This window comes from Athene noctua, chromosome Z (genome assembly GCF_965140245.1).
Source record: "Athene noctua chromosome Z, bAthNoc1.hap1.1, whole genome shotgun sequence".
Classification (NCBI taxonomy): domain Eukaryota; kingdom Metazoa; phylum Chordata; class Aves; order Strigiformes; family Strigidae; genus Athene; species Athene noctua.
The window spans coordinates 19,850,754-19,872,832 of record NC_134077.1 but is presented as its reverse complement, the minus strand read 5'-3'; the positions used below and the strand labels follow the sequence as shown (position 1 = coordinate 19,872,832).

At 40.7% G+C, this 22,079-nt stretch overlaps 1 protein-coding gene across 4 annotated transcripts in view; it reads right to left on the bottom strand.

Annotated features, from left to right (window-relative positions):
- SNX18 (sorting nexin 18) overlaps positions 1–21,803 on the bottom strand; it is a 155,846-nt gene extending 134,043 nt beyond the window's left edge. For 3 of the 4 annotated variants that reach the window (XM_074932470.1, XM_074932471.1, XM_074932469.1), the window contains exon 1: positions 20,006–21,803. In XM_074932470.1, coding sequence (XP_074788571.1) covers positions 20,006–21,578 — 1,573 coding nt within the window. In that variant the 5' untranslated portion in view covers positions 21,579–21,803. Of the gene's footprint in view, positions 1–1,013; positions 3,430–20,005 lie in introns of those variants that run through there. The other variant, XM_074932468.1, reaches the window with a different exon arrangement.
- Between the last annotated feature and the right edge of the window lie 276 nt (positions 21,804–22,079).

Below are 22,079 nucleotides of genomic sequence, written 5' to 3'. Positions count from 1 at the left end.
AGGCATTTTCAGGGCAGGCAGTTGAGTAAAAACTTACCAGTTCTATATGCAACATCTTCCATTTTTAATTTTTGTTTGATTTTGTTGGCACTTGTCTGGAATGTTTCATCACCACGTAATTTTCCTACTGACCACTCTAAACTGGGTCTTACAACACTTCACAATCAAGTGTACCATGCTGCTGGACTCTGAAACTGGCAGAGAGAATCTAGAAAACATGCACAAGTCATAGAGACAACTGCCTCCTCAGCAAGTATCAGATGACTAAAGGGTTAGGAATCTACACAACCTTATCATTTTAGCAGGTTGTTAATTTCTAAATATAAACCCTACAATCTGAATACAAACATTATTCGCAATCTACTTGCTGGTGATTCTAAATTGATATATTTCCCTGACGGGTTCATTCTGCAGTTTTCACTGGAATCAGCACTTTAACAGAAACCAGTACCTCAGTGAAATCTTCCTGCAGCTTTCAATTCAACCTCTCTAACCACTAAGTATACCAGATATTATACTGTCAATGCAAAAATTCTGATGCATCAAAAACAGATTACAAGAACAAATAAAAAAAAGGGCATTTAACATGCGGTAGAGCTGATTTGCTTTCCTCCACATTAATTTATTTAAAAGAATTGTTAGACATCCTCTGATGGTTCCAAAGTGCTACACACTATACATTCCCTTTACCTTTGGATCTCAGACCACACCATACAGTAGTCTGTCAGTCATGAGTGGTTAATGTCATACTTGTTACAAATAAAATTAGAACCACAGTTCTCGCATAATGCAGTAAGCATTAATGGAGTTCAGGTTTCCTGCATCAGTTTAACTGTAACTCTATAATGTGTGGAAAAAAGGACGATGCTCACATGGATGCAGATTTGAACCTTTCTGAACTCTGCAACAATTCAGATCCAGGATTCCAGTCAAGCTTTTCTGGTACATGACGTTTAACCAATTAGCACCCCACTTTCCCCCTGCCCCAGAAACTCACAAATGAGAACGTAAGGTGAAGGCCATGACAGTTTATTTGGGAAAACTGTACCTGTCTGATAATATTTAATGTATACATATCACAGCTTAATTTCCTCCTGGACATGTACATGTCATTAATACTATAACGTCCTAGAATACTTTAACTGGACCAAGATCAATTTCTGAACAGATCTTAATACCTCCATGTAGAATTAATTTGATTGTAGTCTGATTACTGCAAAAACATTTAATAAAACAGTATCTGGCTTAAGCAAACACAAGCCATGGAACTCAGCTCAAACCTAGCTCATCACTATCTCACATAATTAAATAATGTATGGGAAGCTGGATTACTGCTGGGAAGAGCTGCTAGGGGAAGTGTTGAGTTTTGAATGTAGAACAAGACACCATGAGGAAGATAATGAGCAAGCCAGCCCTATGACTATGGTCCTTATTTTATGGTCAACCTTGTTGTTTGCAGCACTCTTTTAATAGCCTGGAAATGGAGTCTTTCCTCACCAGTTGTCCCTTCTTTTTTTTTCCTCTTCATTATTCTCTATTTTACTTATTTGGGTACATACTAGAAGCACTGCCAAACACAACTTGCGCAAAATAGCAATCTCCAAGCATTTGGGGATGAATGTTAAAACCAAAGCTATATTCTTACATTTATTCCTCTAAAACAGAGGTGTGGGGTTAAGCTACAGAAACTCACATGATCGAGAGAAAGAAGTGAACATTTCTGCTGACAGGTGAGGAATGATTTGTACCTAAATGTAACTGTTGCTTAACGTCCTTTTCCAGGCTTTCATTTGTTTAAGCTATCTTTGATTAATTTAATTAAAAACAAAAAAGTAAACATTATGCTTCCTTGGGAGGTTTTGTTATTTTTGTTTAGGAGAAACAAAATAAAAGAAATAAAATCCCTCTTTCATACTGACCTATAAGAAGGAAATCAATAGGTAAGAAACATATACTTCAGACTTAATTCAAGGGAAATAAGCCAGAAAAATCTTTAAAAGATAGTGTTTATGTATATATAAATGCACCCTGCTTGTCAAAAATATTTACACAAAAATTAAGACAACTGTTAATTCTTGAGTGTTACAAACATAAAAATGCCACCTGTTTTCCAAGTCAGTTCAGCCAAGACTTATTTTAGATAATTTCTATTACTGAACATCCCTGAAAATTTTCTAACTTAGTAAACTAATGAATCACAGTGGAGTTTAAACTCAGACAACTGGCAATGTAGATGCAAGTCTGAAATTAAACTGAATCAGAAACCGAACAACAAACAGATAATTTCAAACTTAAGAAAAGATCTAGCCAAATAGCTTGCATTCATATCCCCTTGATAAACATAATTTTTATTAGGCTAGCTCTTCAAATTTCCACTCACAGTAATGCTGTATACTAAAAAAATCACCTCACTGTATTATTCATTTCAGAAAGGGAATTAAGTGGTGTATTTTCATATATGTGCTTAACATCCTAGTACATGTAACAAGTAGTCTCCATTTTCAGGGAAAGTGTGAATAGGTTTAAGTTCTCCTTTTTGAGCCAACATTTGTCATAAGACAGAACTTGCTGTGCAAACTGGATGGCAGTTGATTTTTTTCCAGTCAGTGTGAGGTTTCATAATCAGTTCCTGTCACAGGCATCAACCCTTCATTCATTCAATCATAAAAATGTGACTTACTAGAAAAGGAAAAATAGATTCTAAAGGCACAGAATCACATAGCTGCTCTAGTAGGAGTCTGTAAACAGAGAATAGTTTGAATTAGGAAATCCAAATCTAGGAAAGTAAAAAGGCATCTGAAGCAGGCTTTTATCTAGCCAACTTCCTTAAAGACCCAAAGGGTTTTGAGGTCTACAAAGTATGCACTAAAATACCATATTTCAAAAAGCAATAAGGCAAATAGTATACTCATTATTTCAAAAAAGTTACAATGGTAGTGTAGGCATACACAGTATAACTTAGTTACAATGTGTGGTACTGTTTCTACTACATAGCCCTATAACTGTTTCCTTTCTACATAATCGGAGATTAAACTGGGGTTTCCAGGTGAACACAAAACCATCCCTGTACCACCGTCTACCACTGGCAACAGTTCTTCAGCAGCAGCAGCAGTATTTGCTCTGCCACCTGGGTCATGTTCATGCTGAGAGAAGTCCACAAATCAAAGTTCAGAGATTAAACACTGTCATACTTGTAAAGAGCTTCTTCTAGCTTTTGTGTCACTTTTTGAAAAAAGAGTATTTGCTGTTGTAAGAAATGCTGCATCTGTGACTTAAAGTCCCTCACACGAATTTTGTGGAAATGATTAATTTCTGCTAGGGTTGCAAAAGAAATAATGTTACAGCGTTCTTGAATGCCCTCAGCTTTTTGGAGCTCCATCTTTCCCTCTTCCACATGCCGCTTACTCTCCTTTACTTTGGTAAGGGCTCCTGTGTAAAGAACAAAACAAAATAATTGTGAGGACAAGGTAGACTTGACTACCATACTTTAACAAGCGGTTTAATAACACCAAGGATTTGTATAACACTGATTCTAAATATATTTATATGTCCGCATATATATATATGAATGAAAAGGAATAGCGTAAAAGCTTTTTCATATTAAAAAGTCACAGAACAGTGAATCTTGTTTAAAAAAATCCACACTTTTTTAAGGCTCTAGCTTGCACAAGTTAGTAAAACATATGTATTTTGCAATCTTAAATATCAGATGGTATCCTTCGGAGAATAACTGATAAATATACTGGCAGTGAGAAAAAAATAGAGCACTAGAAAACTAGACAGATCAATTTAAGCCTACTAAACCACCAGAAAAATAACTTCATTATTAGACTTTGTTTAGAGAAGTCGGACTCTGTGAAACATCACTTTTCCCAATCTTTGTGAAACACCAAAAGGAGATCTGAATACACAAAATCATGACAATATACCATTCTGCTTTGACACTACAGATACCCCAAATTAATTGAGTACTAGAGAATCTAAAAATTTATTTCACAGTCACGGACATCCAGGTAGACCTAACACAGTCTTGTAAGAGCTAGAAGAAAAACAGAAGAACTGACAGTTCTCCTTTTACAAATAGCTAATTAAAGCACACACATCCTACAAAAATGAAGTATCACCCATAACTGACCTACCCAAAGCGGACCCATATTATTAAACTACCAAGATATGTTCTAAGACATTCATTTTCTTGGACTCAATTTCCCATAGAGCAACTTCTTTGCCTTAAATATTACATGCATATTTTATTCACATAACTAAAACCAATCAGACCAATACAGCTTTAATGTTCTCACAAGATGTTAGTGATAGGACATTTTTCACACCCTTTATGATCATGCTTAAGTTACTTGTTCCTTCAACTAAATTCTAAAATTCTTTTCTTTCAAATTATACTTCTTAGCATATACATGACTACAGTTCACTGACAGGACTCCCTCTACATTTCCTTTAAGAAATGCTCTTCTGAACTCCCTACAGTGACATTAGCTAACAAGCTAACAGAGAAACCTCTTCGCCTATATATTCTGGGAGGACAACCTCCACTCCGTCTGCTGGGGGACCAGGTTTGTCTTCTTGTCAGCCCGAATCCATGCATGTAGTAAACACCTTTAAATAGTAAAAACGCAGTTCATCAGCAGTAATACTATCTTTCACCCTTTCCTTCCTGTACCTGTTTAACAAGCCATTTCGAATGCGCCTCCCCACACCGCCCTGACACACCTCTGCAATTCAGATCTGGAGCATGACTTTGTGCATGGATATGTCTGGGATTGCTGCATGCATGGGTTGGGAGGCAACTGGGGAGCATGGCTACTGCTCACTGCATCTCGTGTGATGCGCTTCTCACATTCTCCCGCCTGCTGCAGCTCACTCCCTGCCCATCTCCAACCCTGCACCAGGCAGTCAGGTGGAATGGAGGATCAAGGTACACTCTTACTAGAAGGAAGTTAAAATACCGGATGATTTGGCACACTTAGGGAAAAAGAGTTTGTTGCATTTCTGAAATGAAACAGGGGTTGTGTCTTGCATTATAAATAAGATCAAGAGTTCTTAAGATCAGAGAAGCATGCGTGACTGTATTTAACTTCTAAGAACAACTTGTTAACTGTTGCAGGGGGCGTTTTTAGATGCAAACACTCAGAAAACACTTCCTCTCTTATCAGCACTTCTTCGCCCTTAAAATCACATTTTTCTGCTTAATTTGCATTTACGCTGTACTGTACATGGCAACTCCTATCTGCAGCCCTGGTATGAACTCTCAGTCATGAGCATAAGAAACTCCTTTATGGTGTAACATACTTTCAGAAAGACCGTACAAAAGATCTTCCTTTTCTTTTTTAAACTGTGTCAGGGGGTTGTTAACAAGGCAAGTATAGACCACTGGCTGCATGACTGAGGCTGATATAGTCAAATAGCAGAGGCCATGCTCTGAACCTGTCACGTCAAAGAGCTGCCCGAAGGCTAAGTGGCTTTGTCCAGGGGCTGCGAGGTGGTGGTGGGGTTCCACACCTTCCTGTCCCCCATGGCATGCCAGCATGGTGGTGGCTAAAAGTTTGGCACTGGCTGCTTCAGCTGATTGACCTCACCATCACCACCCTGGCCCAAAAAACCACTACTGAAAAACCCTTTCTGCACGCAGTGGTGCCAGCAGGGTGACTGTGCCAGAAGATCTGCATTGTCTTCTCTAAGGAGTGAGGAATCTGTGAGGTAGGGCATGATCTGAAAAATATTTAATCCCCTCTTCTGCAAAAAGGATGCCTCCTTCAACAAACAAAACCAGGCTTAGCAAAAATTTTCTCTGTGTTCTGTGGGCATGGCAGAAATCCATGCATGGCTGTGAAAAACTGAAATTTGGGACTTACTGGAAGCCAGATGGAGCTGGTTAAATAAACATGACAACTCCCCAGTTGTGATGTGGGAAACAGCTTTAGATGTTATTTCTAGAATGACCAAACTGGAAGAAAAATACTGAAATTTACAGCAATAAGCAGCTGAAAGCATAACTAAATTCTGGAGCATGTATAATCTTCAAATTATTTTACATCAATAAAAAACCCAAATTATCAAACACTAAAGCTCTTCAGGGTAGACATACTATGCATTACACATTTTTTGCCATTAAAAAAAAAATTGCAATTAGGAAAAGGACTCTAAGGGGAAAATTTGCAACCATTAAAACTGCTCTCTTAATGCTTATGTATCCATACTGGTCCTGTAGTGGCATTTTCTTAAAAACCTAAACAGTCGACGACTGGATGTTGACAATGAATGACAAAAGCTTATATATACGCCCAAGTACAAACTTGCTTGGTTTTTTTAAGTGTCTTTAAATAAACTGTTGAATTATTAGTAAAACAATCTTAAAATAAGTTAGAGGGAAAAAAAATCTTATTTTAGGACAATCAAAGAACGTTTCCCAAACACAAAGAAAAAGCCCATGTGCTTTAAGAAGCAAATGATCATTTGGTGTAAAATGTAACTTTTAATTTGTTCAGCATGTACCAAAATTTGCAAGACTTCAGTAAATCTTAGAAAAAGGTGCTGTTATTTTGCATGACTTTGCAAGAAGCTTTACTAATCATAACATACCACACTTCACCCCATTTTTTTTCCAAAAGCTTCTCTGTAGCCTACATCCCTTGTGTTTTAATCTGCATGAGCAAAACTCTGAGCCACAGCAGATATTCATTGATGTCAAGGGTGCAATGATCTATGTGGGTTTTTAATGGTGAAGCGAGGGAGGAGGACAGGGTGAGGGAATTGGGAAGCAGGGAGCAGCCCCTTGCATGCATCCCTACTTGAAAACAAGAATCTTGCTCAGAGATGCCCGAGTAGTAGATGGTCCCATTGTGACCTCTAATGCCTCCCAGCCTGAAACTCCTGACCTGTTTCACCCGAAGCTGTACATCATGAACTTCCCCACCTCTGTGTCCTTACGAATCTATCCATAGCCCTCAGCACCTAGACCAGCATCTCCCAGCTCCCACTTGTGAAGCTGAACAAGGGCCCTTCCAGTACACCTGCAGAAACATCTCTTGGTTTCAGAATTTAATGATGTGAACATCTAGTATTGGTTTGGACAATCCAAAACACAAGATGTATTTAAAAAAAACAAAAGCAGAATTATGGCAGCCCTAGAAAAGGCTAAAACACACATTTTAGGGAAAAGAAACAGAAGGAGCCACATCCTAATGCATATTAGCTCAAGGAAATAGGCTGAATACACGTCTGGAATAAATATTCGCTAATACACTGTTCCCAGAGGGATGGAATACATAAAAATAAATTATTGGGGTTTTTAGCTCCAGCTCTACAGATTCTGTAAAGTCTTGCCCATGCATTTAAAGCCTCTGTTCTGATGAAAAGACCTTCTGTCAAGAGATCATGTTCCAGTGATCAGGACTAGCTTTCAAACAGCAAAGAGGGCCCGGATCAAATATGCTGCAAAAAGCTGTGCTACATCTATTTCTGTTCTTAAAGGTGGGGGAAAGCAGATGTGAATGCTGTTTTTCATTGTCCAAAGCCTGATCTTAAACAGACAGTGGTGCTCACTGAATGCTGCTAAGGACTTAAGAGAAACTTGCAGGTTTCAGTGCTTGTTTTGAAGTATGAGATTAGACAACACAAGATGATATAAACACACTTAACAAGGGGCATTTATACTATTGTGTTAGCAGGCAAGAAGACAGGGGCAACGTAAAATTCCTGCTAGAAATAAATACTTCCAAGCTATAAAACACACAATACAAATAGCAACTTAAATGGGTGCTGAGGAAGCTTAGGAAAAAAAGAAGTGTATTGAGTCAGTAAGCTGCTGATACAAACATGAGGTTGCAATGAAGCAGAAAGTATCATATACATTCAGAAAAATTAAAGAATTCCTGAACTTGAGAGCACTCAGGTTTGGGTTAAACAATATATTTTCACATCACTTGGCAGTTTTATTACACTAATAGATGCTTTGAGATTGTGTGAAGCGTCAACTAAGGGTAGGTTTGAACCTGTCCTTGAAATTGTACTCACTCTCCCTCCACACTTCAACTATGCATATATACATGTAAACCCATGCTGATGAATATGTGTCTCCAAGCTCGCCAACTGCAAGGTATGATCAGGCTACCAGCCCCCAGCCCTATATTGGTTCTTCATGTTTAGTGTACATGACACAAGTCCAAGTTGCCGCCTACGATGTGACCAGAAGGCAAAAAATTGGTGACCATTAAGTGACCAATATACCAATGTCTTCAGTATCTCACTCCAAAATACTGAACCAAAAAAATCACCACGCTTGTAGGAGCCAATAAGTTAATTTTTTAGATCCTACAGTTGTAATGCCTTTATCTCTGCGGTCACTAAAATATTTCACTTCAGTGATGAAGTATGCTAAAACAGAGCAAATAGATCTCTTTTACTAGTAGTGAGATAACAGTTTACATGTATGCCAATGATGACTACAACTCTTTCTTTCAGCAAATACTCATATTTTTGTTAATTTGTTTTACACTTCAAGTTAAAGAATTACTGCAAAACAACTGCAAAGGCAGGGGGACAACAAAGAATCCTGGTGTTCCTCTTTATATCTTACAAAGACCTTTATTTCTGGAAATACATTTTTAATAGAGGTTGGGGACAGTGGGAGACTGAAGCAGTGAGCTGGATGCCAGCCCAACAGTATGTGCTACTCCTCACATGATGGCTCTTTGCCTTTCCCCAGCTGGCTCTGGCACTGCCAGAAGGGAGGTGAGCACAGGCCAGCACACCATTGGCAATGCTGGTCGTGCTGCAGGGGAGAAGCAGTAACTGTTCAGAGGGACAGAAATGGGGCACCTGGCCACTGACTGCTCCAACCACAAACGTGTACTTACTATATTGGTAGACCCTCTTTGTAAAATATGTTGAAAAGGACAACAGCCAGAAAAATGGCAGAATGGAAAAGACCACAAGGAGGGTGATGGTTCTGGCCTTGTCATCAGTGGTAACTGTGCAAAACTAAAAAATGCCATATTCTTGACCACTGTAAAGTCCCCAGCCAACACGGTTTGGTGCAACAGCAAGACACTGTGTTGAAGTCTGAAGGCTCCTCTGAGAGATAGCTCCCTTACTGGGAAGGACAGCTAGGGTCAGAAAACACTGTGATCTTCAAAGAAACATCCAAGTTTGACAAGGAAAATCTCTCAGCAGTTGTACCTCAGAAATCTTGTGCAAACAGAATGACCTGGGCAATAAAAAATTTTCCATCTTTCTACTATCACCAAGCTACAAAGTAAAATTTGGTGCACTACTTACTAGAAAGTAAAACAACTTACATTTCCACACCATTCACCTGCCCATCATATTAAATGGTGAAACAGTAGGCATGCTATTGAAGGGAGAGCTTTGAACTAGCCCAACAATTCCCTTTGCTTTACTTCCATTACAAGACACTGTTCTAATATGAGACAGAATCTCTAAAAGGAAGGGAGAAAACAATATATTCATGATGTTGCTTTCATCAAAGGATGAAAAAGCAGAAAATGTAACTAGAAATATGTTTTTTTTTTCCTTATCTAATGGTGACATTATTTAACTCTGCTTAAAGGTTTGAAAAGGCAAACCCTGGGCAGGCCATGTGCATGTGCATTCTGATTTACCCTCCTTCTGAAACAAACAATTGTGGAGGAAACACTAATCCAGCAGACTTCTGCCAGAACAAGCCTGTCTACATGGCAGTTCCACTAACACCAGATTTAGCAAAGATGTTGTTATGGGATGACTCGAATGACTAATCCAATAAAAAACTGCATTTGGCCTGGAGGGCTGGGAGATGGTGGCTTAGTTTTATCAATGGTTTAGTTATGCGATCCAGCTCAGCCCAGGGCTACACAATCATTAGCTCCAACACAAGGGAAATTGCAGCAGCACCACATGAGATTACATAAAACATGAAATCTTACTCCGAAAAAAGCTCCCAAACTTCCCCATCTCAATTCAAAGTGAAATGACGAAATTGTGTGTAGCAGAATTAGAGATTTTACTACATTGACAGATTATTTGCTCAAGAATGCTCTGAGCACAGATTAACAAAAGAAGCGTGCATTAAGATTTTGCAAATTCTTTACATTTTCTGGCCAAGATCTACAACAGAAAGCAGCATAATGGGAATCTGTCTGAAATTAAAACCAGATGACTTCTCCAGTCTTTTACACTGAACTGTGTAAAAGAAATGTCACAGGGAAAAAGTACCATTACAGTAATTAATGTAGAAAAGACGTGCTACTTTAAAATGTGGTTTTACAGTTTTAAACAGAAAAAAGCAAGCGATCGCCAACATCAAAGGCAAAATTATGGAGTCACTTGTTCTTTCTGAAAATGCCAACACAACAGACTTTTCAAACCCAGTCTTTTTAATTCAAAGATTATGTTCTCCTTAAGGGTGCAAAGCTACTTTCTTTAACAATGTTCTCTTTTCCACAGTGAAAGTTAGAAATATTGAAAAATAATAATAATCAAATTACAATTACTTAAGTATTACAGGATTTTTGTATAGTTACATGAAAATGGCTATAATGCTTTCAGAATCTGTAGTCGAACAACAGTTTAAAAAATGAGTTTTATTATATTGTTGCCCATTGCTTAAAAAAAAAAAAAAAGCAGAATAAAAGAATACTATCCTATAAATCTAAGCTCATAAATTATAGTACTGTGTTAACATGTAGGTTAACATTGACTGCAGAATTATTAACATCAAACATAATTATTTGTTCTTCCAGTTACCACGTTGCAAAACTCATGGCAAGCTGTCACCCAGAGATGCATTCTTCAGGTCAAAATGAAACCACCTTCTAATCTACACAATTCAGAGATCATGCATAAATGAAACAGTCTTTGCTAGAGATTTCAGAAACTTAATTAACTCATCTGGTGGTTTTAACATAAACATTGATTTAATTAATACGTAACCTATTAATGATGGTGTTAGAATGCACAGTATCACGAGTTACTCGATTTTAAAGAACTACCAGGGTTAATGGATACTATACATGTCTAACTAATATTTTTAAAAATTTTAAATAATGCGATATTTAAGACCTGATTAGAATCATTGCACATAGATATTAGACACATTGTACATCTGCCAGCTGGTGTACAGACACATAGGAAGAGCATGAATGGCTAATTTATTTATCCAACTCTACAACGATTGTAATCATACTTGTGCATGTTCAGAGGCTCCAAAATGCTCATGCTACTGAAAAATATTTAAGTTATCACATTGGCAATGTGCATTTCAGTTCCAAAGTGCCCCAGAGGAAATCACAAGCTTTGGTGTGCAGCAACTCCAGTATGAATGTTTTGGTGGGCCACACTACACCACACTGATGTGAGCAACAAGCCATAGTTTGCACTTGAAAGAGTTGATATAGGAGATGAGAGCAAGATGGCAAAATAAATGAAAGAAAGATTACAGAATTATCAGTTTATTGCACCCACTGCCCCTGTTAACAAACCAAAGGAGCCCATTGTGCTAGGTAATCACATTAAAAAACCTGCAAAATCGGATTGAAGTTTTCCATTCAAATCTTGAATGCAGTGACTTTAAAAGTAATGTATCTTTAGATGCATTGTACACAAACAGTGTTTTAAGCAAATAAATTACCTTATTTCAGCCACTAAAGCATGTTTAAATTGTGTTCATAAGTAGTTCTGACTCTACTGGTACCTAGACTGATGTCTGAATGGGGCCTGTCAGGAATAATTTGATCTTAAAATCCAGCTAAATTGTGTATATTGCTGTCCATTATTACAAAGGTAGTGTTTTGCACCACAGCCCGAGACGCAAACACTAGGTAATGCTGATTTTGCCCAGTTCTAAGGCAGTCTGTACTTTTTGACTGGCACATGTACTTTTAAAGGAGTTTTGCTTCAGCATGGCTTCAGCTGACACTGTAGACAGGGCGGGACAGAAAGGAGTGAAACTTAAACTAGGCTGCTCAATAAGAAACATGGTACATTTGCCCATTAGAAAGTCGGTCATGTTTGTCAGGGTGGGCACACCTGAAAATTTAAGCAATCAAAATTTGCAGGAGTACCAAGATGAAACCTTTCAGTGATTTTAAGTACTTCTTACTAGCTTACATCTAAATGGGGCATCAAAAAGGTTTTTAAGATAAATCTCTGTTTTTTCCAGAATTCAAGTTGGTCCATTACAGTTTGGTCGTCACAGGTTCTGAGCGCTAGTTCCTCCCAATTAGGATGCTAAGAACAGGTGCTTTTCTGCTAGAATGACACTACAGACTCTTAATAGCTTTTGTAAAATGCCCTTTTCATTAAGCTGACTTCAAGACAACAACCTAATCAGAAATCATGCTGTGCAAGCATGATATAATTAATTTTCAGTAAAACATTTTCATTAACAGCGTATCAGCAGAAATATTTCCTTTGGATCTACAGAAGATGAATATAAGTCACAGTTCAAATGGATGTAAGCACCATTATGGAGTTTGCTTGTCCTTCACCATCTGCTTAGCTCCACTAATGTCCTAAGACAAGCAACTACAACATGCATAAACAGTTTAACATAAATTCACATGAAAAGAGGCAATAACCAAATAAAAGGCAGATACTGCTCCACTTTTTCCCTAGCACCCTTTAAATGTTCTCTCTTAGAAACATGAATGCTGCAGTAGCTGTGCAAAACCAAAAAGAAACAAGGTAAACTATCATTAATGTAACCAATTAAAATACATAATACAAAACCAGAACACGTGAACATTATAATAATATGCTCTATTCGTATTATATGTAAGAAATGCTATGCATTTTATACTGTTATAATATGTTAATCTAAAATGGCAAATAGGTATCTTTATTAAATTAACAAAATATAGTACATATTATAATATACATATAGAATATTATAGTTTTATAAAGGCAGAACAAAATTGTCTGCCTTTTTAGGAGGAAAGGATCTGCCTCTGAGTTTGGGTTTACATAAAACGGCAAGCAATTTAAAAATGTAGTGTCATTATTGTGATATTTGGCAAAACAGTTTTACCATTGTCAAAATGGTTTGGTAAAATATTTCTCCAGTATACTGCCAGTTAGCCAACATAGATATTCTTGCATATAAAGATTCAAAAATTGTAAGCTTGAAAAAAATAGAATAGCAAGTTGCTTTTTAACCATGGGACAAAAAAGCAATGTAAACTCCTAATCACAGTATGTGTCTGCTTTACACACTATGAAAGAATTGCAGGTAGGCATAAAAAGGGTAGTTTAGTTCATTATGAATACAGAAGCTGTCCACCCATGATGTGTAGCTACCTAAGGCAAAGGCTAAAACCATCACACTTCTACCTGCTCTGCTACAATAACAACCCAAAGTCACTGACAGGAACAGAACATATTGTTTAAATGCATGTATTCTGTCACTGATTTCATGACATTCCACTCCAAAATTTAAAACACACTTTTCATTAGGGTTTTTAAAAAAAAATTATTTAAATCCTCATGGCCTTCATGAAAGATACAAACAAGACCATGTAGAAAGTTTCTGCCATTTGTTTGCTCTAGTCTGCTGCTGAGACTTATGTTTTGGGGGCTAAGCCAAATATGATTTAATGTTTTTTATTAGAATTTTCAAATTCTGTTCTATTTGAACCAGGCAATTTAAAATAAGCAAGGTACCAGCTGGATGAGTTTATACAGTGCACACATTAACTTTGGCACTTCAACTGTTCAAAGTCTAACAATGAAGTCATGGAAAGATGCTGGAAAGGCTGAAAGATGTCCTTGTTTCAAAGGTGACTTGCAAAATAAAAAAATCAGACAGCTTGTTTGGTTTTGATAATGTGATTACAAAGATTTGGAAGTGCTCTGGGAGCTACTTTCCAGTTTCAGTCTACCAATTCTTGTCTTCCTTGTTTGTACTGAAGTCCTTTTAGCAAGACCTGGAGTTCTCTCAGCTGCAGAAGAAGGGCAATCAACCTTTTCTCACCATCTAGATTCTTCATAAGCTTCAAGCTGAAAAGGTATTACATAGTCTTTGAAATAAAATTATTTCATCTTTCTACAAAATAATTTTTAATTCTTCAATATCTACACTGTCCTGCCACTCTCTAGCTGCCCACAAGGTTTTCCCAGTAGACAGGGCCTTACTGCCCTGTAAGTAAGTACTGTATCCCTAAGAGCAGAAGAGTTGATAATGTACTGCCTGTGGTCAAACCTACCACAGGTGTGGGCTCTGAGCAAAACCTCTCCAGCTTGTGGGACTAAGTGGACAGTCTGGATAGGCTTTCTGGTGTGCTGTGATGCCTCCAGTCTGTCCCATGAGAGGAACAGTTATACTCTTCCTCTGCTACCAGCTGCTTTTCAGATCAAAATCATAGGGGTTTTACCAGCTATGAAACGTCTTTCTGTCATCATATATGTGGCTAGCAGGTAACAGTTCAAAAGGTGACAGGATAAAATCTTTCTCCCTTAGAAAGCTAAGGTAAAAAAAGATTGTGGGGGGGGAGTGGAAAAGAAAAAAACCCCAACCATACTTAAAAAGACTTATGCATCTTTTAGACAGACAGGGCATAGAAGTTCTTTCTTTTTTTGTTTAATCCTCAACTATTGCTCAATTTTAGTCTTGTTTATTGTTGTCCTCTGATTTTACACACACCAAGGAAGTTACAGTTTTATACAGTCTTTCAATCTGAAGATTCTTCCACATTTTAGCCATCTAAAAGTCTCAATTTTCTTTAAGTTACCTTCAAATATTAGGGGCAATATTGGCTTATTCAGCAGGAAGCAGACAATGCTACATCATCACTGTAACAGCAAGTGAGGAGGCTGACAGGGTGAAAAATACAAGTCATCCTGGAGCAGCCCATCCTTTCTCATCAAAGTCCTTAAACAGATGAAATGTAGGTACCCATCTCTTTTTACTGTTGTAAGGGTCATCTGGCTAGGATTACATGCCTAGCTCTTACCCAGTAGTTAACTGAGTTGAACCCCATGCAAAGTGTATGCATCTGAGGGACAGAGGGAGGGGGAAAAAAGAAAAAAAAAAAGGTGGATAAAAGCAAAAACAGGAATGGAAAAAACATGTCTACACAACAAATTTAAGATGTTAGAAATTAAGCAAAAGAGAAAACTATGATCTAAAATTTTACATGTGAATTTTGAGCAGTCTGATTTATTTGTGAACACACATACCCCTCCCTTTCCCCTGCAAAATAAAACATTGCTGAAAATGCTACAGAGAGTTCCAGGTTTCCATGCTGTTTGGGTTTTTTGATACTTGAGATTTTGATGCATTTCAGCTGGCATGTTTTTTCACCTGTAATTTTGTAAAATATTCCAAAACCACACCCAGCACATACTTTAAAGTCAGTGTCAAGAGTCAAGTTTGCTTCAGGTAAATAAGATAATTTGCCTTATTTTATTTTTCAAAAATGGTGATCAAGGAGAAAAAAGGTCATTCAGATTTTTTTAAAAATCTCTTAAATCTTGGCACACAGAGGAAACAGAATTGCTGCCCACATCTTAGAAAATGTTTAGACCACTTTCTCAAATCTGTTTTGCAAAAATCACAACCAAAGTTTTCTCTAGCATTAAAATCATAATATTAAGAGTAAGAAGAAATCTGGAAAGCAGAGATGAAACAGCAAATTAGTATTTCTTCCACTTTCAGGAATCACAAGAGGTCAACTGTTGTAATTCCTCAACTAAAACTTGAAAGAAATCTGAAAACCCGTAACTTCTCTACTCTCACGAAGCAAAGATGAAGACAAGATTGCCAGACAAACATGAGCTAGAGTACTAGCAGACACTATCACAAATTCTCACATGTGCATAAATTTTCTGAACCAGAACTTGCATGGGCCTGCAGTGTTGAAGATTATTGAAGTCAGAAGATCTCATCAGTGGAATGAAGCTCTAGCAATTAATATTTAGGCATTATTTTGCCAAGAATGCCTAGGGAATTCCCATGAATAGACTCTACTTAAAAACACAGAAAAGAAGGCATTATCCATTACAAATGAAGTTCAGAGGCTGCTTTTTTTTTTTTTCCCCTCAAAATCAAAGCAACCAAATCTAGTATTTCTTGAAAGATACACCAGTTCTGTGGAAGAAAATGACAAAAGTGCAGCTCAGTTTTTGAGCCTAGTGAACTTAATATTCCTCTTCTACAAATGTTTTGTCAGATGCTAAAGAAAATTTAATACAAGTATATGTGTCTAACATATTTGGATCTTCCTCTCAAAATAACACAGGTATGCACAGGAATATTTTCATGCACGCACTTAGAAGCATTTACCTATGGGCCAGTTGAGAGCTAGATTCATCCAAGTATTTGGGAGCTTAGATACTTGAGATACCACTCTGTCATCACCTACCCCCCACAGGTGCCAGTTTTCATCTAATTGCTTAGTTTTCCAAATAAAGCCTATAAAACAGTAAGTCACTTGTAAGGGATGTATGCCTTGGGGCTGATATGGTCTGTGCCCACTGCAGTCAAGTGTTTCCAGATGGAAATGTGGGGTTTCCAGTTTGGTGCATCCTTCGCTGTAGGACACAACTGAATGAATCTTCAGACCTGGACTGGAGCGCACACGAAACGTGGTAAGGTCTCTCACAAAGCACTGACAAGTTGATCCTCAACTGACATGTGGGACATGAAAGTTCAAATCCTTCTGCTGCCTCTTCCAGAACAGGGACTTTAACTATTCCTACCTTCACAGAAAATTCCTTAAACACTGGGTGCTCAAGATGAAGGAGGAAGAGGTAAAGGAATCTTTAAAAATCTTTTGTTGAAGCTATTGTGATTTCATAAAATACTTACGACATTAATAAGATAACAGTTTGAAAATATATATTTCCACAGTCTATTGGTTCGCGTGTTTTACACAAATGACCAAATCGACAATCCCTTTCTGCAGATTTCAGATCATGTATGATGTCCTCAGCACAGGAAGCAGAAAGACCTGGATGCCAAAGCACAACAGTTAACACATCTTCCTGCTGATACGTGGACAAAACAACAGCAGGGCTTACATGGCTTTAGTTCATAATTCTGGGAGAAAAGACAAAGCCCAAATGGAGAAAAATGTTTGTTTCTGACTTACAGATTCTCTGTCCTTCTTTCTGCAGAAGTTGCAGAAATGATTTAAAAAACCCCAGACATGCGAACTTCTCAGTCCATACCACAAAACACACTTCCAAATCACATTCAGCAGATGTTCAGCTATCTGCGGTAGAGCAAACCCGTAACAGGACAATGCAGCTGAATATTCTAGCCGCAGACATGGGTATGTTTTGGGCACAGCTGCCTTGATTTCTCGGTCCTTCCCAGGTCTAGGGGAATACAGAAATGGGAGTCTAGAAAAGGCCTTGCTTTGTATCCCAAGTGGACAATATATTAGCACTATGTAGAAAACAAAGGGGAACCACTCTTAACTTCGAAGTTCACCTTTTCAAAGGCACAGCCACGTAAGCAATGCAGCAATCAGGCTGCTGTTGCTACCATGCTAAGGGCACTCTGAGGTCATTTTACTGCACAAAGAAGTTGTACACTAGAAAACAAAACACTTAAAGAAACATAGATCACCTCTCTTTTTTTAGATGATCTATTATCACCAGATACTTGTTTAGTCTATACAGACAATAATTCTCAGAACTAGCAACTATGTCAGATAGTAAATCTAAAAGAAAGCTCTCATGTTGTAAGAACACCAAACAGTTCATATTTTCATCTGAAGTTTACAATTTGGAATGTAAAAGTTGTATCTTCTTACAAGTAACAACAGTAATAACGTAGCAATATACACTGTGTGAAAAACACCCTCCTCTCAAGTCTTCCTCCAGTTTGCCTGTTTTGTAACAAGAATGACAACAACAAACATGTAACCCCGTTCTAACACTGTTCCTATCATGAACATAGACACTCAAGAGACCAACCCCTCAAGCCCATGACTTTTTCTGATGGCAAGTATGTACCACAGATAATACTGTGTTGAAGGCAGTGTTAGCCCAGCGGTGCTGGAACATTAACACCCACATGCAGACTGGCTCTACGTTTCTCCAACCAGCTCCAGGTCAGTGCTCTAGCACAAAATCAACTCTACACACATCACACGCATGCACTGCTCTAGTGGGTGCTCGTTTAAATGAACTCTTCCCAATTCAGCAAGGTAAACCTAACCAGTAAGCACAAATTCAAACAGAACTATAAAAGAAACAGGGTTGAGTCAAGTGCGTATCTTATTATTTCCAATCCTCTCTTCAAAGTCCTGTCTCCAAAAATACTGCAGTGAAGAACTCTACATAGCCTCAGAGCTTGAGGACATATTATTTAAATAGTATATATATAATTTGCTGGTTTTTTACACCTAGTAAAAAAATCTTTCCCTTCATTTTTTTCCAGAAGCCTACAGGTAATCCGATTATTAGTTGACAACTCACTTCAAAATGCTATACTCCCAAACAGGAGGCATTGCCAAGGCCACCCTTCTCTCAAACCTGAAATACTTTAAAGTTATCAGAACACAATGCCACAGCAGCTAGCAGAACAACTCTCCAAAGTTTATATTGCACATTTCCATTTTCTATTTGAAATAATACTACGATTGTTTAAGTTTCCACTCACAATTTTCAAGATTCAACAGGAAAATTGAAATCTGACTCTGATGCATGCAATTTATATTACATGCTTACTTTCTTAGGTAACAACAAATTGTGCACTTTTTACCAACTCTGTTTTCTCAGATTTTCCCATCAATAATGCATACCTCCTGGAAGCCTACCTTTTTGATCTGTTGAAAAAAATCTTCCAAACCCTTTATCACCAAACTCAAGGTACTGTTCTAGATGCAAAAAAACTGGAAATGTCACGTAAGGGTGCAAAAGACTTGATTCATCGTGGGTGACAATTCAAGAGCTGCTTCTTGGGATGCAGAATTCCACTTATTAACCTCCAAAACAATTTTCAATAAAGTATTTCATGCGTTTTCTCAGGTAACTGTTACACACACCCATTGCTGCAGAGCATGTGTGATGTTTTCCTGGTCTCTTTTACAGCTCCAATCCCCACATCCCCCTGGTCTTCAAGTTGAAAACTACAGTTAAGGAATATTACAGCAAAAAGAACAAATGATGGGCTAGTCTTGTAAGAATGGTGAAGAATATATGAATATCATCAATTTCACAGTAGGGAAATAATCTACACATATATAGTGCTACAAAATTATATTTATCTGAGCAAGTGTTACTAGCTATATAGCAGATGATTCATTTTTGGAGTTTCTTTTTCTCTGATAGATCACAAAGCATCATACAAACAACAATCTGAACCTCAGAAGCTGTTTCAGCTAGAAAGATGCTGAAAGGATAACAGGTCAGCAACAATTTTTCATGATAATAAGGGCAGGGGATGAACAACTCCAACCAAGAACACTGTGGCAGACAACTAATCTTTCGAAGGCACCAAGAGTTTAATGCATGGCTGAACTGAGAAACCGCAGCAGCTTTAAACATCTGACTGCCTGACACTGCAAAATGCACACACCACCATGTGCACCTCAAACAAGGTAATCAATCCGAGAAGTACCTGCATCTTCAGATTACTTCATATTTATTATCTACTAGATCAGATTTAAGATACCCAAGGTACATCAAAGAGTAATAGATGTTTTCATATCACTTGATTTCCAGGGTTTGTAAACAAGCCCATTAATCTTTAGTGTGTCAGCATTCTAGGTAGTTGTGGTTTCTTTCAGAGATACACAGCCAAATGCTGCAATCTCTGACCAGTAAAATTTCCGACTATGTCTAGACCTTTGGAACAGAACGAAAATTGTAACATGTATTTTTTTGTATTTTTAGCAACAGTTTACCTGAGTAAACACGGAAAGATTTAACCCAAGGCCAGTAAGCCAGATGCAGGGCAAATGTGGCCCCCGGTCCCTACATCTGTGGGCATACCACTGATAGGTAAAACTTCATCATTTCAGAAAACATGTAAGGGTGTTACCTTTCTGGACGTGGATGATGTCTGGAAAGTTGGCTAAATGCCCCTGATACAGCGCTAACAAATCCATGACAGGATCTAGGTCCTGGCGGGGCTGATCTGCAAAGAGGTCCCCGATGGCATCGTAGGCTTCTGCAGTGAAGGCTATGGCTTGGTTGAGGCCAGCCGAAAAGGCCTGCTGGTCCAGCTCAAACGCCTGACTGAGGCACTTAAAGGAGTGCCCCACCTTCTGGTATTCCTTCTTGAAACCAGTGACTTGTTTGCGGGCAAACTCGTTGGCTGTGTGATTAAGCTGCAGGGCGCTCTCGTCCATCTTCTTTGTGAAGGCTTTGAAGCCATCCACCTGGCTTTCCACCTCCTGCAAGTCCAGGCTGGCCCCAGGGCCTGTGGGGACACTGATAGTCAGGAAAAAGTTGGCACCCACCATCTCATCTTTCTCAGCCTTGCGCTTGCCTTGTTTCCAGGCCTTTTCATCCGTGCTGGGACAGGTGAGGAAGTGCTGGAAGGCATCGCACTGAGCCAGCACGGGGTGGCTGCACATGTGGTCCATCCACCAGGCCAGGCCTTTGCGACGTTTGGAGATGAAGTCCTCCTCGAAGCGGCCAGTGGCCTGCTTCTCCGGCAAGTGTGGCACGGAGATGACAGGGAACTTCTCAGCGAGCCGCCCATAGAGCCAGTCAAAGTGCTTGTAGCGGCGGTGCACCTGCTGCCCGGTGTGGCTGGGCACCAGCTTGTAGGCGATGTAGCTCTTCATGCCCTTGAACTTGGTCTGCTTGGTGGGGTCCTCGATGGAGCACTGGAAGGGGTAGGGGTTCTCCTGCCACTCGGGGCCCCGGGGTCCCAGCACCACGCACAGCTTGTCCCCATCCTTCACGAAGCCCGACGCCTCGCCCAGCACAAAGGCCTCCCCGCCGGACTTGACGAAGGTGGAGAAGCGGTTGAGGTTGCGGCTCACCGTGGCCGAGCTCTTGGCGCCGCCGCCACCACCGGGCGGGTGCGGGTGGCCCGCAGGGTGGCTGCCGCCGCCGCGGGAGCCCAGGGAGAGGTCGGACCGGGTGGAGAGGCGGTAGCGGCCGGAGGCCCCGCCGCCCGCCGCCTCGTAGTCGGGGTAGGAGCTGCCCAGGGCGCCTGGCTCGTCGGCCACGGTGGAGCTGTCATCCCAGTCGTCGTCCCAGTCGTCATCGCTGCCCTGGCTGGGCTGGTAGGAGCCGCCGTAGGCCGCCGGCGGGAAGGGGTACCCGGCGGCGGCGGGGGGCAGCGGGAAGGGCTCGGGCGCCGCCGCCGGCGGGGGCTGCTGCGCCGCCGGTTTGAAGGCGGCGGGGGGCGGCAGCGGCTCGAAGCCGCCGGCGGGGAGGTTGGCGTAGCGGGCGGGCGGCGGCGGCTCGGCGGCCGGGGCGCGGATCACCTGCACGTAGGAGGCCGGGAAGAGGCCGCGGTCGCCGCGGCTGTTGACGCCCTCCAGCCAGCCCTCGATGTCCTGCTCGCTGCAGAGGCTCAGCACCTCGTGCTCCCGCAGCGAGATCTCCCCCGGGTTCTCCGACCTGAAGTCGTACAGCGCCCGCGCCCGCAGCGCCATGGCCCCGCCGCCTGCCCGCCCGCCCGGGGAGCGCTCCCCGCCGCCGCGGTGCCGCCGCCCCTCACCGCGCCGCGCCGGCGGGGCTGCGGCAGGAGAACGCCGCGGCCGCCCCCTGCCTCCGCGTCCCGCCGGCGGGGACGCTGCTGCGACGGGCGGCTCCCCACGCTGGGCTGGGCTGGGCTCCGCTGCGCGGCGCGGCGCGGCCGGCTCCGAGTCCCGGCTTCACCCCGGCGGGCGAGGCAGGGCGCGGGGCCGGGCCGGCGGCCGTCCCACGTCGCCAGTTTCGCTAATCCAGAGCCGAGAGGCAGGGCGGAGGAGCCGAGCGCAGAGCGGCCGCCCCCATCGATGGGCCCGCCCCGCCCCGCCCCCTGGCGGCGCCGTCGGCGGGGCCGGGGCCGGGGCCGCCCGCAGCCTGGCCCGTTTCAGGGCCTCGCCCGGGCCATGCGGGCGGCAGCAGCTGCACGTTCAGCCTCTTTGAGTCCGTTGACTGATTTCTCATAA